General features: G+C 36.4%; 1 protein-coding gene across 3 annotated transcripts in view; it reads right to left on the reverse strand.

The window, feature by feature from the left end:
- The window catches only part of LOC109101318 (beta-chimaerin-like), a 40526-nt gene that overhangs the window by 12610 nt on the left and 7086 nt on the right, over nucleotides 1–20830 (reverse strand). For 2 of the 3 annotated variants that reach the window (XM_042740823.1, XM_042740822.1), the window contains 6 exons: nucleotides 12575–12607; nucleotides 10348–10386; nucleotides 7806–7861; nucleotides 7564–7595; nucleotides 7085–7198; nucleotides 6208–6478 (listed from right to left, as the gene is read on the reverse strand). In XM_042740823.1, coding sequence (XP_042596757.1) covers nucleotides 6208–6478; nucleotides 7085–7198; nucleotides 7564–7595; nucleotides 7806–7861; nucleotides 10348–10386; nucleotides 12575–12607 — 545 coding nt within the window. The remainder of the gene's footprint in view (nucleotides 1–6207; nucleotides 6479–7084; nucleotides 7199–7563; nucleotides 7596–7805; nucleotides 7862–10347; nucleotides 10387–12574; nucleotides 12608–20830) is intronic. The other variant, XM_042740824.1, reaches the window with a different exon arrangement.

Genomic DNA, 20830 nt, shown 5'->3' on the forward strand with positions numbered 1-20830 from the left:
AGGCTTCCAGAGGAGGGCACCCTTACCACCCAGATTCACCCCTAGAGCTAACGCCAACAGCTCCTGGTGCTTACGCTCCTTCTGCTTGACTTTGTGAGGGGCTAATTCACCTTTTGCTGACCCCTTAGTGCCAACAACCTGGGCCCTGGGCCTCGGAAGAGCCTGCATCTCCTCTGTAGAGGAAGATGTGAATAATATGGAATGGGAGATAAAAGCAGGGACTGAGTCAGTCCTCCACTCCTTGGTGATCTGGGTCGACTGAGAAGGGGGACAGCCTGGTCCTGCATGGGCAGGGCTGGGGGTGGGATGTATGGTGGGTGGGCTGCCTGGGGGCAGGAGTGTGTCTCACACAATAGCATACATTCAGCACTCTGAGAGAACGGCAATGTGAGAGAGAGGGAGAAGGAGTGAATGTGTCAGTCTTGTAGATACATCTCAGCAGGTTTCTGCAGTGGGATCAATGGAATCCAGAACACAGTGCTTCCAGACACGATTCCACCGCAGTTCCCTTGAGAGCAGATTAGGAGTAGGTTCTTTTTTTCTTTTTAGGTCTAGAGACCTCTCTCTGTCTCTAAACTTCTGATTGTAACTTTGGTTGCAAATCGGATCAGGACTGAAGCAGATTTACAGTTGTAATCCTGCATCACAGGATAATCCTAAAGTGCTGGAATCACTTGTTTCATGATTCAGATATGCTTAGACCCCATTTAACCTGGTCTTATGATCTATTTTGGGTAATCTAATTAAAAGTGGATAGCAAAAAAATACAAATGTCAACAGGGCGTAAAGTATTTTGTGATCTGGATCTCTCAAACCTACAGAGCCCCTAAAGGGACATGCTGATGGCATTATTTACATCTTAAAAGTTTTGCAAAGTGAACACAAAGTTTCTCAGGGGAATGCTTGTGCAGGAGAACACAACTGCATTGAAACATAATTTTCTCTCCCATTTCTCTCCATTCCATCACCATGTCCTCTCAAGGGTCTCCATACCACATTTGAAGGCACACTAAAAATAAAAATCTCAATAATTTCCTATCAAAAAACAAGTATCATTAAATCCTTTTTTCACAAAAAATCACAAAAAGTTAAAAAAATAAAATTTTTTGACAGAAATTCTCAAGCAGGGAAAACAGGAAGCGCAAAAACATCTCTACTCACATGGAGATCTTTCGTAGTGCAATTTTTATTATTTTACTGATTTGATGTTATCAGATAGTAACGCAATATGAAGAAAATAAAGAAAATTATAAGCATCAAAGACAACTACAATCTGTGTAGAAAATACGAGTAGAGACTAGTCCGCTATTAGGCGCATATCCAATTTGTGTGGAGAGTGGAAGCAGAAGCGCGCTTCAGGACATCAGTGGAAACAAATTAAATACGCCGTCATTTTTGCTCATAGAGGTACGAATAATACATAGTTTGCAACTGTAAATTGTCTACTTTTATTTGTGTGCACTCACAACAAGAAAACATTGTGCTTTTGTAAAATAAAGATAACAAACAGGATGCGCTTGCATCACATTTGATTCACATTACTTTTACAATGTCTTTATGAACTTTTTAGTTGCATGGACTTGTGTTACAAAGATAACTGAAAGTCTTTAGGCTTGGAACATATGAAGGTAAGTAAATAATGGCAAAAAAAAATATTTTGCGGTTAACAAAATGTCAAAGTAGAGTGTATACTTTGAATTACTGCCTAAGTCCAGTACCTGTATCATCCACTGTGGTAAAACAGGAGTAATAACTTTACAGGTTACATTTGTTTTTAAAAGAAACAAACATTACTACACTCTTAAGAATAAAGGTTCTTTATTGGCATTGATGGTTCCATGAAGAACCTTTAACATCCACCGCTCAAACGATCCTTTATATTGCAAAATGGTTCTTAAGATCATTAAGATGTTCTTCACACCATGAATATTATGTTTCTTTTAAGAAATTATCACTGAAAGTTTCTTTGGGTAACCATGAATGGTTTTTGGAACCTTTATTTTTTAAGAATGTACTAGGTGTAAAATGCAACATGTCTTACAAGACCACCAGCCCTTGTCATCAGATCATCCAAGAGGAATGCAACTAAATACCAGGTGCAAATAAGGATTTCTGCTGTTGCACCAAAACCAAGACTCATGTCCAGGCTGGGGGACCATGACCCCTCTCAGCAGGAGGCTGATGCCGAATCCAGCAACACTGTCTGGGTATTTGCTGAAGCATCCCTTAGAACACACACAAGACTTCCTAACCTCACAGACACAGCAGAACTTACAGACCAGAATAGGTGGCTGGTCATTTGCATGATTACATCAATTAACAAAATGATGAGATTAAGAAAGAATAATGGAGCTTTGACAAGTAAAAAAGAAAGAATGCTGAAGAGGAAGAAAAACAACCTGGCTACGGCTCACATATTCAAGATATGCCACAGTCAGAGACGTGATGTACCTGATTTCCCAGAAAAGTCAGGCGGAGGTGAGTGGAAGACTGTCAGGGTTGTGTTGACTCAAAGTATGAGCACTGCTAAAAAAGCGCTGGTGTAGTTTTTATTGCTGCTGACCTCCACAGTGACACACATTTTTGTGTGCTGGGGGTACAGGGCAGTTAACATGTGTTCTACTGCTCGACTAATATGGGTTTTTCAAAACCGATGCCAATATCTAGGGCACAAAGCAGCTGTTGGCTGATATAATGGCAATTTATATAATCAATATAGTGCTTTTTGGTTTGTAGTCCTAAAACCAAAGAGTTTTATTAACATGTACTAAAATTAACATATATGAGGAAAGCATTACCTCTGAAAGTGTTTTACAATAGCAGTCTTTGGTTTATGAGTAAAAAAAGGTTTATGAAGATGTGAACGACAGACAAAGACAATGTTAGTTTTTTAAAGCACACAACAGTTTCAAAATTCATTTTTGAGACATGGCTGTTTATAATTTATGTAGTTAAACAAAACAAGTCTCTTCAGGTAATGTTAAAATCATGCATTGAAAACCACTATAATAAAAACCCCTTGGCAATCTAGCTGGTTAGCCTACAAAATGACATCCTGACGTCCCCTGTTAAAAATAAGCATATAAATACACTTTAGCATACTTTAAGAAAGGGTATTTTTATAGAAATAATATACTTTAAAACAATATATTTTTGACCCAAATATGTAATTGCATAATAACAATATACTTTAAAACAATATATTTTTGACCCAAATAAGTAGGACTCATCTTTATATGTCATGATAGTGTATGTATACCAAAGTGTATACTTGTAGTACACTACAAGTGCATATTTAATACATTTAAAAGCACTTTTCTCTCTAGGTCATGAACAGCTTTAGAAAGCTAGTAGATGAGAGCTACAACATTACTAAAATTGTACATAAGTACAGTATGCCCCACTTTTGCCTGCATACAGTACTACAGTATACTCATGTAGGGTGATATATACTATACAGCATATCTCAACTGCTTAATTGCATGCATTGTTGCAAAATGTAAACTATATTATCACTAATTCAAACTGCTTAGAGGACCAACATCTAGTTCAGATAACCTAAACTGCAATACTTACACTAAAGAGTCACACATTTTAGCTATACACTCAAAAGAAAGATGTTGGGGAGTTAGATTGAGTGATAAAAGGGAAGAGGGAGACGGGGCGTACAGACAGTGTGAGTGCATGAGCAAGACTCGCACTTTTTGTCCTAAGGCAGATGTCTTCTTGTCTCCTAATGAAAGAGGCACAAAGTGAAACACAAAAGAGAGACAATAAAGCCTAGTTTCTTTTTAGAGACCACTGTATTGACAGAAGAGATCCCCGCAGCTGAGGAGACAGACAGAACTAGGGCACAGAAAGTGTGGACCGTACAAAACCGCATCCTATGTGATACACACAGAGGGAAATGTGCTATATTCATTCAATACACCATTCAATTCATTCAAAATACTGTCTATCCCTGTCTGCACAGCAGGACATTTAAAAATTAGCATTTTGTCCAACCGGCAAAGCAAAGAATGCAACATTATTATGACTTATGTACAACTGCAGAAAAGTAAAAAACTGATTATTCCAATCTTTCAGTTTAAAAGCTGCAGTGCTGAAATAAAATGTAAACAACAATGATAAATCTCTACAAGGCTTAGCGCTAATTCTAATAACTCCGATCCATCAGCAGCGAGTGGTTTTAGTAGGAACTTGCCAGGTCAGCAGAACACTTAAGCGATTACTGTTATTAGAAGAAGAGAGCCATGAGAACTCTGAGCTGCGCAGATGACCAGACAGGCAAGGTGAGCGTTTCATTCAGATTATCACACAAGAAGACTGCCGTCATAGAAAAACACACCCAATTCTGGTCCCTAAATGTGACCAGCAAATGCTCAGACACAAGTACAATGAATCAAGACAGTGACGTAAAAGTGAATTCTGGGTGTGTAAGGTCACTGTAAAATCTCAAAAGAGACAAAATTACCTTAATTTGATTGTTAGGTTGTTGATGATGATGCATCCATTGCAACACATCAGCTATTATTAAAGTTAATAATAATAACGCTATTAAAAACTAATAAAAAAATAATAGAAACATAACAAAACTGCAAAATGTTTGTCATTTTATCTTCACTGTGCCAGATATAAAATACTGTCTGGATTAGGCCGAGGGAAATGTTCCAGAACGTTATGTGTACTGTGAGACCAGATCAAAAAAAAAAAACCTTGGATTTCTGCTGGTCTCAGCAAAAATGACTGTGATGATTTCTTTGTATTTCTAGAGGAGCACAAAACAGAATGACTGTACAGTACAGACACAATATTCAGAATAAACAATCAAAAAGTAATGTGCATTTTACATTTTATGGATTTTAAATTTTAAAGGGCAATTGTTTGTAGCAGGGTGGACTGCTCAGAAAAATCTTACGGTTTTAATTGATGTTCTTTATGCATTAAATTTGCATCACAGTGTGTGCGATATAAGAGAAAGAAAATTTGATGAAGTGAATACTGGGCTGCACAAAGCAGATCTTTTGAAGTATATATGCAAATCTATATTTACAGTTTGACAGCTCGTTGAGGCTGCCCCCTAGTGGACATTTGTACAAAACAGTGATATGTGGGGAAAAAAGTGTGTTGAGTTCATTTATATTAAGTTGAATGCTTAGCCAACTGAGTCACATTAAAAATTCTCTGTCTGGTGTCTGCAACAAAAACAAAAAATGCCCTATGCAAACATTACTGGGTGATAAACAAACTACACTTCATTTGACTAATTCACAAATGTTTCATCATCACTTATGTTTATTTCATAGAGCTCTCATGAAGAGCCATTTCACCTCAAGAGTGAGGCAATAGAATTTATAAAGAGGTAACGGTAGACCTGACTGATTTGATAAAACTCTCCCGTCAGAGAACCAGACAGTGCGTCTGATAAATGAGAGAGGAGACAACACATTCATGGCATTATCTTTCATCAAAGATGCACACCTTGATGCTAAAAAACTCTCACACTCTTCTAATCTTCCAAATGCATGCAAAGAAATGCTCCTTTTTGTCTAAAAACCATTCTTATAATGATTTATGAAAGGATGGTGTCTGACACCATGATTTGGGTTGGTTGTGTTTACTATTAGCAATAAAACTCTGATAACATTTATGGGCACATAATGAAGCAGATACCGTATAAGCATAATGTCCTGTTTTCACTGTGTGAAGAGACAGAAATGAGAATTTAAGATGAACTCTCTCATTGAATCCTGCAGTAAATATAATCTCAAATACCAAATATGGCTAAAATAAAGAAACTAAAACAGAATTTACAGAATTACTGTTAGTTAGAGTCCTGAAATTAGAAATAAATGCCAAAAAACAATCAAATGTATCCCAAGTTTCCTGATAAGCCTACAACATATACAGTGAAAAACAACAAAGGTCCTAAAACGGAGCCCTGTGGGACTTGACAAAAAAACGGAACATTTTTATTAACGCTTTAAACAGAAACTGCAACAACTTCTTTTATCACCATTATTTGCCATAAGTGACCAAGGTTTGATTAGTGTCTGTTGATAATGCTGTATATTATATCTTTAAGGCTTTGATCATACATTGTTCACACTGTAGGCTGTAACTTTAGTAAAGTGTACATAAGTGTACGTGTACAACAAAGTGTACAAAGAACATTATGATCTATATAAGAAGAGGTACACCCCTCACCTTTTCATCCTGCTGGAAAGTAACTTTTTTGGGCTCAGAGCGGGTCTGGTTGAGTTGGTGAGTGATTTTGTCCCTCAGGAGAGAGGTGTAGCCCAGATGCTGATAGATGGGGTTTGTGGTCATCTTAGCGATGTATTCTGCTGCCTTTGTCTCAATATAGAGAGTAATGAGGCCATCTGTAACCAGATCATGAACTGACTCGAAACGTTTCTCTCCCACAAAGTGCTTTCCATCATAAAAGAGTCGGTAGTTCAGAGTCTGGCCACCAAATCTGAGTGATAGACAAGCAGTATTCATATTATATTACCATATACTATTATACAGTATTATATAATATTATCATTAATATATTATAATGTTACTGTACATTGTAAAACAAAGCATTTTATATATTATTTTATTATATAATATAATTGTTATAATTGTTTTTTACAGAAATTAATACTTTTATTCAGCATGGATGTATTAAAATGGTCAAAAGTGACATTGTTACAAAAGACTCCTATTTCAAATAAATGCTATTCTTTTAACCATTCTGTTAATAAAAATACTTTCTTAAATAAAAATGTATCATGGTTTTTACAAAAGTAGTGGGCAGCACAACTGTTTTCAACTGTAATAACAATAGTAAACATTTCTTGAGCATCAAATCAAAATATTGAAATGATTTCTGAGGGATCTTGTGACACTGAAGACTGAAGCATTGATGCTGAAAATTCAGTTTTGTTCAGAAAAAATTACATTTTAAAATAAAAATAGATAACAATTATTTAATTTGCAACTATTTCACAATGTTACTGTTTTTACTACATTTTTGATCAAATAAATGCAGTCTTGGTGAGCATAAAAAAAGGATAGAAGAATAGATGGTGTGTACCTCAAAGCAAGTGTATGTGTTCCTGGTTGTCTCTGACTCTCTCTAATGAGGTAAGCACCTTCTGTACCAGCCAGCAGTTCATCTGCACGCTCTCTGGAAATCAGACCATGGAACCTGTACACAGACACTATCATTTACCCTGGTGCACATAAACACACACACACAGAGACTATCATGCTTGCATATTCACATGCACACACACTCTCACTCAACTGACACACCATAAATCACTGTCTTTTTCTCTCTCCCTCATACACTATTTCATATTTGCCCCGTCATGCACATCACTACACAAAATCAATATGCACCACACCTCATAACACTCTTAAATAATAAATTCTGCTAAGTCACTCTAAATTTCACACACATTTTTAAAAAAAAGGGGTAAAAAGTAACCAGATGGATACCAGAAGTAATATGAGGAACAGTAATATTGATGCTTTGCTTCCAAAACACCACTAATAAAGTTAGACACTCACTCTCTTCCATAGTATTTGGGTCTGCTCTCCATCTGCATGTTAGAGAGAAAAAGGTAAGAGAGAGAAATACAATTTTCAACACAAATTACTTTGCCTTACTGGTGACAGGAGTCTTTTCTAACAGGATTTTGTGAACGTGGAGACATCTGCTCCAGTGTTTAGTAAAAGATATGCAGACTGAATCAATATGAGTCATGTTTGATAAACCTTGGGAGTATTTACACACATTTTCCTGTACTTACCTCCTGAGGACATGTGATCCTCTTTGGTCTTGGTGCTTCCTGCTGTAGCTGGTACACTGATGAACAAAAAGCAAAATGTTTTTGCGGTTTTCTTTTTTAAATGAATATGAATATAAAAGCTGATATCTATAAATTGATATTGAATCTTTCACCATGAGCAGCAACCAAATGGGAGAAATTTTACAGTTTATTTTACCTCTAAATCTTTATTTTGCTGTGGTAAGAAACTGGTGTATATATAGAGCATGTCAAAACACAGCATTCTCTGTTAGACATTAATCCATTAGGTCTGAGCTTGAGGACACACCCACTATCACTGCTGTCAGACTAAGCTACAACGCATTATAAAAGTGGATTGGGTAATATTGGTAAAGCTATTGAAAAATGAACACCGTGCAAAAGGTAAACAGATAAATCAACACCAACAGTTGGTCAATATGGGAATGGCGTACATGAAGGGCCAGTGTTCAGCTTAAGGGGGGGTTAAGCTCTGATGTTTTTACTACGCCTGTTTGTTTGAAAATGTAGTACAGAGAATGGAGGTTAATACCAGGAATTCCTCAGGTTATCCTCTCCGAAATAATCGGCTTGCACAGGCAAGGTCAATTTGCGGTCAGTTCAAACAACATTCCTTTGATAGCGAGTTACTTCATTCACAATGATAAAGATGGGGACTTTGAATTTGGAGCCATGGGCTACGTCACTAAAATGGAAAATACACCTGTATCTCCTAAAGGCGTCTTTCTACAGCTGCGTTAAGACTGCTCTAGGGACAAAATTCAGCGTAAATGCACAGTGCTGCATTAAAGCTAGACTAAATTATGCCTGCTCAGTCCCACCTCAGCCCAGTATCAAGTATACAGCTGTAGGCGAATTGCTGTGTAAATGCATTTAAGCCACTTCTGAGCAGCATTAAATAGTCTGTGTTAAAACACCTTGGGCCTAAATGCCACATGAGAAGCGCTTCTGTAGTGTACCTTTGTAGTGTACATTTGTCACTATAAAAATAAATAAAAGTGCTAAAGTGCACCTCCATCTCTCTCTGCACCTACAGTGGGTTTTAATCAATGATTTATATGAGTTTTGAACACTGTAAAACAGAAAAAATAAATGAATGAATTAGAAATATTTGGATTTCTGATGTGACATCAGATTTTCTGTACAGAAATACATTAAAATGCAATTCATACACATTCTTGAATACATTACATGCTTTAAAATTAAGCATTCAAATACTTTTGACATTATTGGAGGGCTGATGCATAAAGAAAATTCTTGCTGTGCTGATTTCATAATAATGAAAAAAGTTTCATAATAAGTATGAAATTCTTGTAAAGAAAACATGATTTAGTAGTTTGGCACTGCTTAATATGACAAAGCATATAAACAAACATGCAGGAAAAAAAAATCTAAAATTACACCATAGAGAGGCACCCTGCACACCCAGAAGTCTCTATAAATATCAGATAATTAGATTTTTTTAATATACAAGGCAAGATTAGTTCAGGTTATAAACTTATGTGGGATGAATTCCCTAAAACAAAATATTTATTAATTAATAATTTATGATACTTGTAAAAAAAAAAAAAAAAAAACTTTATTTCTATATAGTTTATATCTATATATTACTATATATTTTTACACCAAAAAATACATTTATGATTCAGATATGCATTCAAGGTTTGAGGATAATCTTTAAGAAAATTTTGAACATTTATGTTAATTTTTTAATTAAACATTTGAACCCAAATTGCATTGCTGGTAACATTTGTATATACAAAATGTACTAAAAAATGTACCATGATAGTGTATTGACTAGAGGAAAAGGCAGTATATTATTAATCTCAACCAATTAGTTCTGTAATAAAGAAAAGTTTTATAATGGCATTTCGATCAGTGTGAAGAGAGCAGCACTAGTGAAATGATCAATGCCAGCTCAAAAACAGCAGCAGATGTGCGGGGATACTTCAGCTCGACATGGACGTGACCTTCTTTTGATGACTTCATTAAAAGCTGCTCATCACAGAGAGCAGCAATTGGCCGCCGCAGTCCGAGCACAGACAGAGTCTGGCCTCACTACTCAGATTTTTCCTCACAGGAAGCAGGAAGGCATCTGTCAGCGATGCCAAGTTTTTGTCAAAGAAGCTCAGAACAAGCAGTGGGTTCTGGACAATGTCCACCAGAATGACAAGGACGGGGCCTGCTCTAAAAATACTGCACAGTGGGAGTGAATGCGAGGGAAAATCAGTTGAATCGTGGGATGGGCTACAAAAATTAGAGATAACGATTACTAGCCATGGAGACCTTCAGCAAAAAGTGCTCTAGAACTGCTCCTGTCCACTTTCTCTGTGCTAGACCACATTCCCATGATGCAATCTTCTTCTGTTTGAAGCCTAGATTATTGTATTTCTTCAGTTGAGTGTATGTTATTCTGGCTGTTCTTCCAGTATAGTGTGAAGTCTGTCAACTGGATCTAGTTTTCTACATTCAAATGATGTAAATCCGTACATGTATAATGTTAAAAACACATTAAAATACTTACAGTACGATTTCCATATCGGTGGCTGATAATCTTCAGGATCTACAAAAAAAGGAAAAGATAATAAAACAATGTCAGGACGTCTTCTGTTTTGTGCTACGAACATGTGTTAAAATAACCATCTCTTGTCAGCTTGTTCTCACTTAACAAAGTCTATAATATTTACTGTCAGGTTAAAGAGTGGCTGTGATCCAAGGTTATTATATTGTTACATTAATGTTAAGTTGTTCTGTAAGCTGTGATGCGTAATGCGCATGGCTGACAACATAATCCTTCCTGTACAATCCCCTCAGGGGTGTACATGTTTTAACACTTCTTTCACGTTTCCCTTACTTTTCCAAATTAATAACAATACATGCAGACAAATTAACCAAATGAATCACAATTAATTGCATATTTAAATATCTAGTTGTTTTGAACTTGGGCAGATGAAATGGAGCGATAATCTTCTTCACAGTTTCAAATATTAAAAGAATATTTCATCCAAAAAAGAAAATGCCCTCAGGTTATCCAAGATGTGCACGTTTTTTTCTTCACTGGAAAAGATTTGCAGAAATTTACAATTACATCACTTGCTCACCAAAGGATCCTTTGCAGTGAATGGGTGCCGTCAGAATGAGAGTCCAAACAGCTGATAAAAACACAAATAGACACATAATTCACATGACTTTAGTCTATCAATTATTATCTTATGAAGTGAAAATCTGTTGTGTTTGTAAGAAACAAATCTATCATTATTGCATTTTAACTTAAACCATCGCTTCTGGCCAAAATATGAATCCATCATCCATAATAACACTTCCTCCAATCAAAAAAAGTTGTCCTCACGCATCAAAATCCACCAACATATTCGTTTTGGACTGAAAATGGTGCTTGATCTGTGCATATTTCTCTCCTAATTCAGAAGAGACAACTTTTTCACTGGCGAAAGCAATATTATGGATAGACGATGATATTACGGATATCTTGAAAAAACAGTTTGAAGTTAAAACTTCTTTATGATGGATTTGTTTTTTACAAACATGCAGCTTTTCACTTCACTAGACGTTTACTGATAAAAGGGACACATATGGATCATTTGTGGATTATCGTGATGTTTTTATCAGCTGTTTGGACTCTCATTCTGACGGCACCCATTCACTGAGGATCTAATGGTGAGCAAGTGAAGCAATGATAACCACCTCATCTACATCTTGGATGGCCCGAGTGTGAGTAAATTTGAGATATGAGATAAGATGCCATTTATATACTCTTCTATTGTTATTGACACGTTACACCCAAACACAGCTCGAATCTGTATAGTTAGTAAATTAGTCTCAGAAATGCTCTTCAAGCGTATATCTAACTTCAAATATCATTATGATAAATACTCTCTAAATAGGATGCGATAAATGAATGGTGAAGCAGCACTTAAAGTAAGCAAGTAATTTCTCTAAGACAGGGTTCAGTATGGCTACTGAACAGACAGTCTGGATGGTTCATTTGCATACATTATGCATACTAATCAGAATAGCCCTGTACTCCCAGATAAGATTTTTAGACATTTAAAACAGAAGACCACCTTGAAACAATATTTTAATGTAAATAACTTAATTACTGTTAAATTGACATGTTAAATGAGTGCGGAAAATTACTTTAAAAAATGAGATAAGAAATTAACATTTTAATTTAACATATTTCTGAACAGTATGCAAGTTCTGTACATTTTTCTACCATCTGAGCAATTTAAGCTTGAAGTACCAGTGCAGAGCATGGGTTTGGGAATTCTGCAGTCAGCACAGGTCCAGCTGCTATTAAAACCACACTGAGTGAGTAAGGAGCCATTCACATATGACATTTTAAGTTCCAAAAACTGTTTGCAGGGGTCTTGATGCGTTTTTAATGCCTATAAGATGCATATCAACACAGACCAACAAAAATGGCACAGACTGGACAGCAGTGGACTGTCCCTTGTGAAAAAAAGTGCCTGAGCACATTTTCATGACAATTTCTTAACACTTAAATGCACTTTATAATAATGTTAAAATAACGTTTTTACTTTAAAGGACATTTTAAATCATTATGTTTTATCAGCTGATATATGAATACTTGCGCATTAACATACAGCATATCAAGAAATTAATTTTCAAATTGACTGGCAGCCCTCAGCATTCATTTATTATTTATGAATTATTACCAATCCCACAGTAAACAGTATAAAATCTGTCAAACAGCTCATTAAATTATTCACCTGAATCATTCTCCGAAGTCCAAATACAGAAGCCTGAAAGCATCAATAGTAAAATAAATAAATAAAACAGGATTTTCAGGAATAAATCACAACAGTTCTTTCTCATTGCTTTCAGTCTAGCCAGACAGGCTTCTAGAGAATCAATATTAGTACGTAAAATAGGCCTGACAGTAACTATATAAAATTTGGCAATAAGACAAAGATGCATGTGTGAGAAATAAACTAGATCGTGGCACATCAGCATTTCCTCATCCAAGAAAGTACCTGAACCTCTGATCATTCATGGAAATACTAGCAATGACACACACATTGTGTGTGTGCGTGTGTGTGTGTGTGAGAGAGAGAGAGAGTTGAAAATAGCATTAAAAAGCCTTGGAAAGTGTGTGAAAGTTCAGAATGAGTAAATGTGTGATCTTGTGTAAAGGCAGAAGTAGATCAAATAAGAAAGATAGATTGGAAAATAGTAGCAGTAGCAAAGTGTCTTTGAATGCATAAATCAATGTGTGTATTTTTCTCTTCCCTGAATACGTGCTGGTCTCTATGGATTCATGTCTTATTTCAGGCACTGTCTCTTTTACTGTCAGCACTTTACTGCGGCCAGTCAGCATTTCCTCCCTGCCTACACGCTCACAACCAAACACAAGCTCAAAGTCCAAAACCACAAGACACACAGCGCTCCATCCAAACCCTCTACAACCAAACATACAACTGTTAAACAACATGGGCTCACTCTGTATACGTCTCGTCAAAATTCTAAAAATTTTGTCAAATATGTTTATAGAGCCACAGGTGAAAAGAACATATAAAACTGAGCTGCCAAGCTAAGATATCCATTATGCCTTGACTTGGAAAAAAAAAAGCAATCGCTATGCTGGGCCAAAATGAAAGGATTGCATGGTTTGAGGCTTTGGCATGTGCTTGCAAGGAGAACATTTAGCAAGAACATCAAGCGATTTAGACCTTTTTCTATCTGGAAGATGATGATATGGCGAAGTTTAAATGTTGGCTGAGGTTTGGATTTATGTTTTGCTGGTCTTAATACTTTGTAATTCATGAAGCAGAGTAAAGCAAAACATTTTACATGCAGGCAGCAGTGCAGGACAAAATATGGAGGAAAAATTTAAATATTTAAAGGGATAGTTCACCAACAAATTATAATTCTGTCATAAACTGTGCCTCATATCATTTGAGAAGATATTCTGAGAAGATCCAGAAGATATTCTGAAGTAGGGCTACATGATTTGGGGATAAAATCTTACTGTGATTCGTCTGAAAAAACAACAACATCAGGTTTGTATAGCTAGTATGGAAGCCCGTTTCCGCAACTGAATAAAAAAATGTAAAAAAGTGAACTGTGACTTTTTATCAGAGTTGTGAGATATAAACTTGCAATTGTAAGTAATAAAGTCAGAATTGTGAGATATAAACTAGCAATTGTGACTTCTTTCTCAGAATTGCGTGATATAAATTCACAATTGCGAGTTATAAAGTCAGAACTGTTGTCATATGTGGAGATAGGAGAAACATAAAGAAAGACAAACTTCACTGCAACACTCCACTAATCTGTGCTTTATGCCGGTTTGGCCAAACTCAATCCTCTCCTCAGTGAAGACGCATGAAAACACACTTGGAATTTGCAAAAAAAGCACCTAAACGACCCTCAGACTGTGAGAAACAAGACTGCTCATCACCTGCAGAGTACCATCCCAAAAGTAAAGTGTGCTGGTAGCAGCCTCATGCTGCAGGGACTGAGGGACTCGTCAGAGTAGGAGAAAAGCTCAATGCACCAAAATATAGAGATAGACTTATTGAAAACTCAGTGCAGAGCATTCAGAACCTCAGACTGAGCAGAAGGTTCACCTTCCAACAAGACAATGACCCTAAGCACACAGAAAGAGTGGCTTATAGACAACTCTGTGAATGTCCTTGAGTGGCCCAGCCACATCCTGAGCTTGAGTCCAATCAAATATTTCTGGAGAAACCTAAAATGTGCATCTGCCCCCATTTAACCTGACAGAGCTTGAGAGGTGAACAGGTAAGGAGAAGAATGGCAGATAATTGCCAAATTCTGATGTGCAAAGCTTGTCGCACCATAACCAAAAATACCTGAGGCTGTAAAGGTGTTTTAGCTAAGTACTGAGTTATGGGTTTGAATCAAGTGTGCCACACTAGTCCTCAAAAGTGAAGCCATCACATTTTGATCACCCCCAGGTGGTTGGTCCCAGTATAGGTCATAAACCCCACCCTCTCCATGCAATCTAATGGGATGTGGGACAAACGAAATAATTAAATTTCACTTTAAATATTTTGTTTTCAAACATGGTTTATGTCACTTGATGTAGATTTTATCACGCTGATGTAAGTTAGGGTGTTCGTTTTTAAAATAAGTTCACTACAGGGCAGATTCTGGTCCCAAATCAGCACAATATGGCCGTGCCCTATTGGGACAATGGCGGCTTCACTTTTCTTCAATTGAAGTGAATGAAGGTGAGTCGTCCATCTTTTTTACAGTCTATGGTTTGAATACTAATGCAGTGTACTTATTTAATTTTTTTTAATACATTTACAAAATTGTGATAGTTCTGTTTTTGCTTTGCCATTATGGTGTATGAAGTGTAGACTGATGTGGAATAAAAAGTAATTTAAAGCAGTTTAACATAGGGCTGTAACATAACAAAATGTGAAAAAAAAATGCACTATATTTGTTTTGACAACTGTTTTGAACTGTGCTTGATTGTGCATATTCCTCACCTGATTCAGACAAGAAGACCTTTTCACTGGAGAAAGCAATATTATAGATAGACGACTTTAAAAAACATCTTAAGTCAAGCTTCAGTCATGTGGATTACTTGTGGTTTATTGTGATGTTTTTGTCCTTTTGTTCTCATGGAACCCATTCACTGCAGAGGATTCATTGGTGAGCAAGTAATATATTGCCTCTAATAAAGAAACAAATTCATCATGGATGGTGTGAGGGTGAGTACTTTTTCGGCCAATTTAAATTTGTGGTTGAACTATTCCTTTAATTGGCCCAATGTCCACTTTACAGTATTCAAGTGAGATGGATTAGCTTTCAATCTGTGTTTATGTGAGCGTATGTTTGGATTAGAAAGTTGTATTGTCTGTTGGAGCGCAGGGGTGCTGGCGTGCTGCAAACAATACAAAAAATGAATTATTCTTCAGTGGCTCATTTGGAAAATGTGATTTCTTTTGGTGTTCTGCCAGGTGTTTTCTTTTCACTATCACTGAATCTAACAGAGAGCCTGGAGAACACTGAAGGAGGAAACTTCGGGGTCAGGAGGTGCAGACAGCCTATTCACAAAACGCTCCTGGCTACTTGCAGTATGTCAATTAAAAGTGAACAAAAGCTTCGAAAAGCCTGAATAGGAAGAATATTGCAGTCAGTGCTATTAGAATGGTGAAGGTTGTGCTTTGTGAAGGCTAATAAAGGATGTGACATAAAGATACTGTACAATATCTAACTATACTGCATCTTTCTTGATTAGACTCCAGAGTTGCTGCCGTCCTCAGGAGAAAAGGCTTTTAATTAAGCAAATTTCCTGTCTGAATACTACTGGCAATCTGTTAGGAATGTCTGCCATTACTGAAAAAAGAGACTAGATGAATCTGATTACAATGTGCCAATGACAAATTGTTGGAGATATGCTGTAAAAGCTGTTATCATATTCAACTTTTCCGTAGTGATATAGCAAAGGCATCCATTTGAGGTAATATTTTACAGGCTGGGTAATGCTAAACGTCACTTGCTGTTGATTTCGGGCTGGAGCAGGAAGGATTCGGTTGCTTAGAAGACTCTGAGAGCGTTAAAGCTGCTTTGAGATGGAGAGTTGGGCGACTATCTGCAGCTCACACACACCCTCACAGCTCACACTTTCTTGGGCAGACTCTTATCTCTCACACAAATTAAAGCTCAGCGGATGAGAGGGAACCAGCTTCCTTAAGGCAAAACACGCATAGAAATGCAGATGCACACTACCAGTATGCACTTCAAATGAACACCCCGTCTAAAATATCTGCATGCAGAGGAACACAACCTTAATAAAACCTCTTGACATAACATACCATCTAATCCCAACAGCCTCACATACACACATACACTATCATTCGATTACTTTCTATACATTTTGACATTCTGATACATTCTATAATTTCTAACGCTTACAGCTAAACACTTGGCTGGTCCCTACAATATGTGTTTTCAGGTTTACTGTCCTTGTGAGAAGTGTTTCCTTGTCAACAGCAACAGCATTTACAGGGCCATGGCAACATTTTACTTAACTACAGGATATTATTATTTATTTCAGTTATAGAAATAAGGCAGGTTTTGTGCCAGTATCAATACAGACTGCTTGTCCTCATATGAAAAGGTTAAAGGTACTACTCACACAAGTTAAACATTAAACTTTTTTGTAATAAATGAACAAATTTATTATAAAAATTGTTTGCATCACACTTTTGTTCATTCAAGACATGCTGTCAGTGAATTTCGCATAAGAAAAAAAGGTTTCCCCACACAGATTTTACATTGGGTTTAACTGACCCTTCGCAAAGAGCTTGATTGACAGGCAATCTGACCAATCATAATGATGAATCTGCAATTTTGTCCGACAAACAAACCAGACAGAAGAGTAGATTAACATTGGTGGACTCAAACTTGAAAGATTGGATGTATTGATGCCTCTCCAGAGTTGAAACAAAATACCTTCTGATGTTCATTCATGTTTATTTTGTGTTATAACTAGTAAAAAGAAGAAGATGATAGGTTCACGTGCCGCTTGAACTGAGGCCACAGGAACAAAACACCATTTTGTTTTGTTTAATATGCAGAATGGTTCTGCTTTGGTATCTACTGGCTAGTTTGTACGCAACAATACACAAAGAAGCTGTCAATACTGCATGTAAAATGAAAATGACTTTTATTGTTGTGTCAAGTGAAGTCTAGATGTGTAAAAACCCCAAAAGAGTTATGAAGAAAACACTGCCTGTAGAGACATTTGGTACCAACAATGTCGGCAAAACCGTAACCACACACACAGCAGTCTGTTTCAGTGAACACATATGTGAATATGCAATACACACACATTTAGTGCTGATCCAGTGTTTTCGGGGACATGTTCCAGCTCCTGTGGGGAGGCCATCTGTACAGTATGCTGCTCTGGAAGAGCTTGGGTATATTATATAGACTCTATGTCTCTCTGAGGCACAGAACGCAAACCCACACATCTCTTCCACTTCACACAATGAGCTTAAAGAGTATGGGGATATTCTGTGGAGAAGACAGGAACAGAACTGGCAAGAAATGCAGAGAATTTTGTGACTATGTGTGAGACGAGGCATCAGCCGCAGCAATCGTGAGGGAAGGCAAGATGAAGTGTGTTTATCCTGTAACACTGCATGCAAGTGAGGGTGGGTTTGGGTATTTTCCTGTAAGGCTGTATGCCTTTGTTTTATTGTGTGTGTACACATACAAGCGCATTTACTCTTGGAAGCCCCTCACTTCTGATTTGCAAAGGAAACACACACACAGTCTCACGTAGACAAACGGTATACAATGTCTGGTCTACAATGCATTTGATTATAGCCAAAAACTGCCCACTTATGAAGGAAGAGATAGTCTGACTGACATTTTAACCATCCAGAGACTTTGTTGTGTTGTGTATATATTACCTGTAGTGCTTTCTGTAGGCCAAAACCCGGAAACAAGTTAGCAGTTATACCGAACAGCAAAACTCATCTACTTACTAGTCTGCTTTTGCAGACCCATTATGTTTAGAATTGTGCTCTTGCAAACTATTCTGACCCACACTTTCAGAAAAAGTGTTTTTAAATAAAGACTAAAGAGCTGTCAGAAGCTTAATGGAGGTGACGCTGAAGTCATATGACCGTGGTGTAGTTTGTTAAGCCTACGTTTAGCTTTTTACTTATGGTGACTGTATTTAGGCCTCAAATTTCATAGAAGTCGTGTTCATTTATGAAGTTTATTATGATAACCAGAACATGAAATAATCAAACTTTTGTTGGTCACATAATCAAAAAATCATACTGAGTTTTTTTTTTGAAGGAATGAAAGTGGTGTTTACTTGCGTGATGGTCTACAAACAAGTCTAAAAATATATATTTTTAATGTTTATACAATAATATAAAAAATATTTTTTAATCTATAAAAATAATCACCATAATTTTTTTTTTCATATTATTGTATTATCCTAAAAAAATATTTTCAATATTATTGTATAATCATTTTTGAATAAACAAGTAAATAAACTATTTTAGGAACTTGTTTGTAATAAATATTATTATTATTAATCTTTATTATTAATGAAAATACCCAATAATAATATATTGGAATAATAATTGTGATTTAGCTGTAAGAATTCTGTTCATAAAACAAAATTTAGAAAATGAAACAATATTGTATATATTTTTTCAGTCACACTTTAGTTTGGGGACCAATTCTTACTATTAAATAACTAACTACAACTTTTGTCTCAATAAATTACTAATTTGCTGATTATTAATAGTTAGTAGGGTAGTTGTTAAAGGGATAGTTCACCCAAAAATTACTATGATTTACTCACCCACAAGCCATCCTAGGTGTATATGTCTTTCTTCTTTCAGACAAATACAATTGGATTATTTTTTTAAAATATCCTGGCTCTTCCAAGTTTTATAATGGCAGTGAATGTGATTTTGAAGTCCAACAAAGCGTATCCATCCACCCATCCATCATAAAAAGTACTCCAAAGTAGAGCCCGACCGATATATCGGCCGGCCGATATTATCGGCCGATATGAGCTAATTGCATTTAAATCGGCATCGGCATTTATAACGACCGATGAAACATGAGAAACAGAGTCTCATGCTTCACTCATGTTATGAGTGTTGCATAGTTTGCCCACCAGAGGGAGCTCTGCAACTCCCCAGTTGACAACAGCACCAGAAATCCACTACAGAAGAAAGCTATCAGCCGAGCCACGGAGATGTACTTTTTTTTGACGGTGAGTCTGTCGTTCGTCATGTGAAATGATTGTAGATTTAGTTCATACACTGTATATAAAAACAGTGTGGTAGTTCTAGCTAACGGTCCTATCATTATCACTACTAAATATTCTGTAACATCACTTACAGCCGCTAATGCATTGCTATATTATATTAGCCACCAAGCTAATACCATGTTTATCAGTGGAAGAGCACGAACGATAATAAGAGGTCAAACTATAACGTTAGCGTTTAACTTATTCTAAATATATCTGCAGTGTTTCCCACATAATGACCGCGTAACTGTGGCAGGGGGGGCGCGTGTAGTAAATGACTAGAAGTTATGTACAGCGTGTGCTCGAAAAAAAAACAACAACTGTTACGTTATTCTAACGCTAACATAGCTTCCTTTTTAGTAGGGCCCTTAAATGCTTGCTATTAACTTGTTTGAAGGTGGTTCTTCTCAAAATTGACAGCGGTGTGTTCATGAAACTAACGTTAACCATTCAACTTCGAAATGATTCCGTAATCTTCCGGTAACAGTAGGCTAACTTTACGTTCGCCAGCGCATGACGATGTTTTGATTCAGACTGCACAAAGAGAAGAGGAGAAGATATACGGGTCCGTTGTGAATGTGTCTGTGAGAGCAAATATAGTGTAGTTACAGTTACTACAGTAGGTGCGTCAGAAATATTAAACCAAAGGGGACATGTAAATAAATGTGAGCTGAACAAGCGCTTTTTTTTCTTCTTTTTTACAGATTGTTTCAAAGCAGCTTTACAGACATAACAGGAAAATGTTGTAATAATATAGTTAAATATAAGTAGGTAATAGGTAATACCTGTTGCTTGACAAATAAAAAAATATATTTATATAAATATAAAAATCCCAATAATTACAATATTAATGATACATAGGAGATCCCTGTTTATTATTATTATAATTCTAATGATGACATGAGTAATGATACATGGTGATATTATTAATACACATGCTAATTCTTTCTCTGTCTCTCTTTCTGCCCTACAGATGGCTGAAAAAGGTGAACGCTGTAGCAGCAAAGTGTGGGACTACTTCTGCAAAGATTCCTCTAATGCAGTGTTCTTTTGATCATTAAAAAATATATACTTTTGATGTGCAATTGTTTAGTCATTGAGACTGTAATCTAAGACTTTTTTTAACATAATCCCTTCTGGAAAATGGTTTATACAGCCCACATACATAGAACAGGCAGATATTTTGCTATTGAATGTTGTG

This window comes from Cyprinus carpio, chromosome B16 (assembly GCF_018340385.1).
Source record: "Cyprinus carpio isolate SPL01 chromosome B16, ASM1834038v1, whole genome shotgun sequence".
Taxonomy (NCBI): domain Eukaryota; kingdom Metazoa; phylum Chordata; class Actinopteri; order Cypriniformes; family Cyprinidae; genus Cyprinus; species Cyprinus carpio.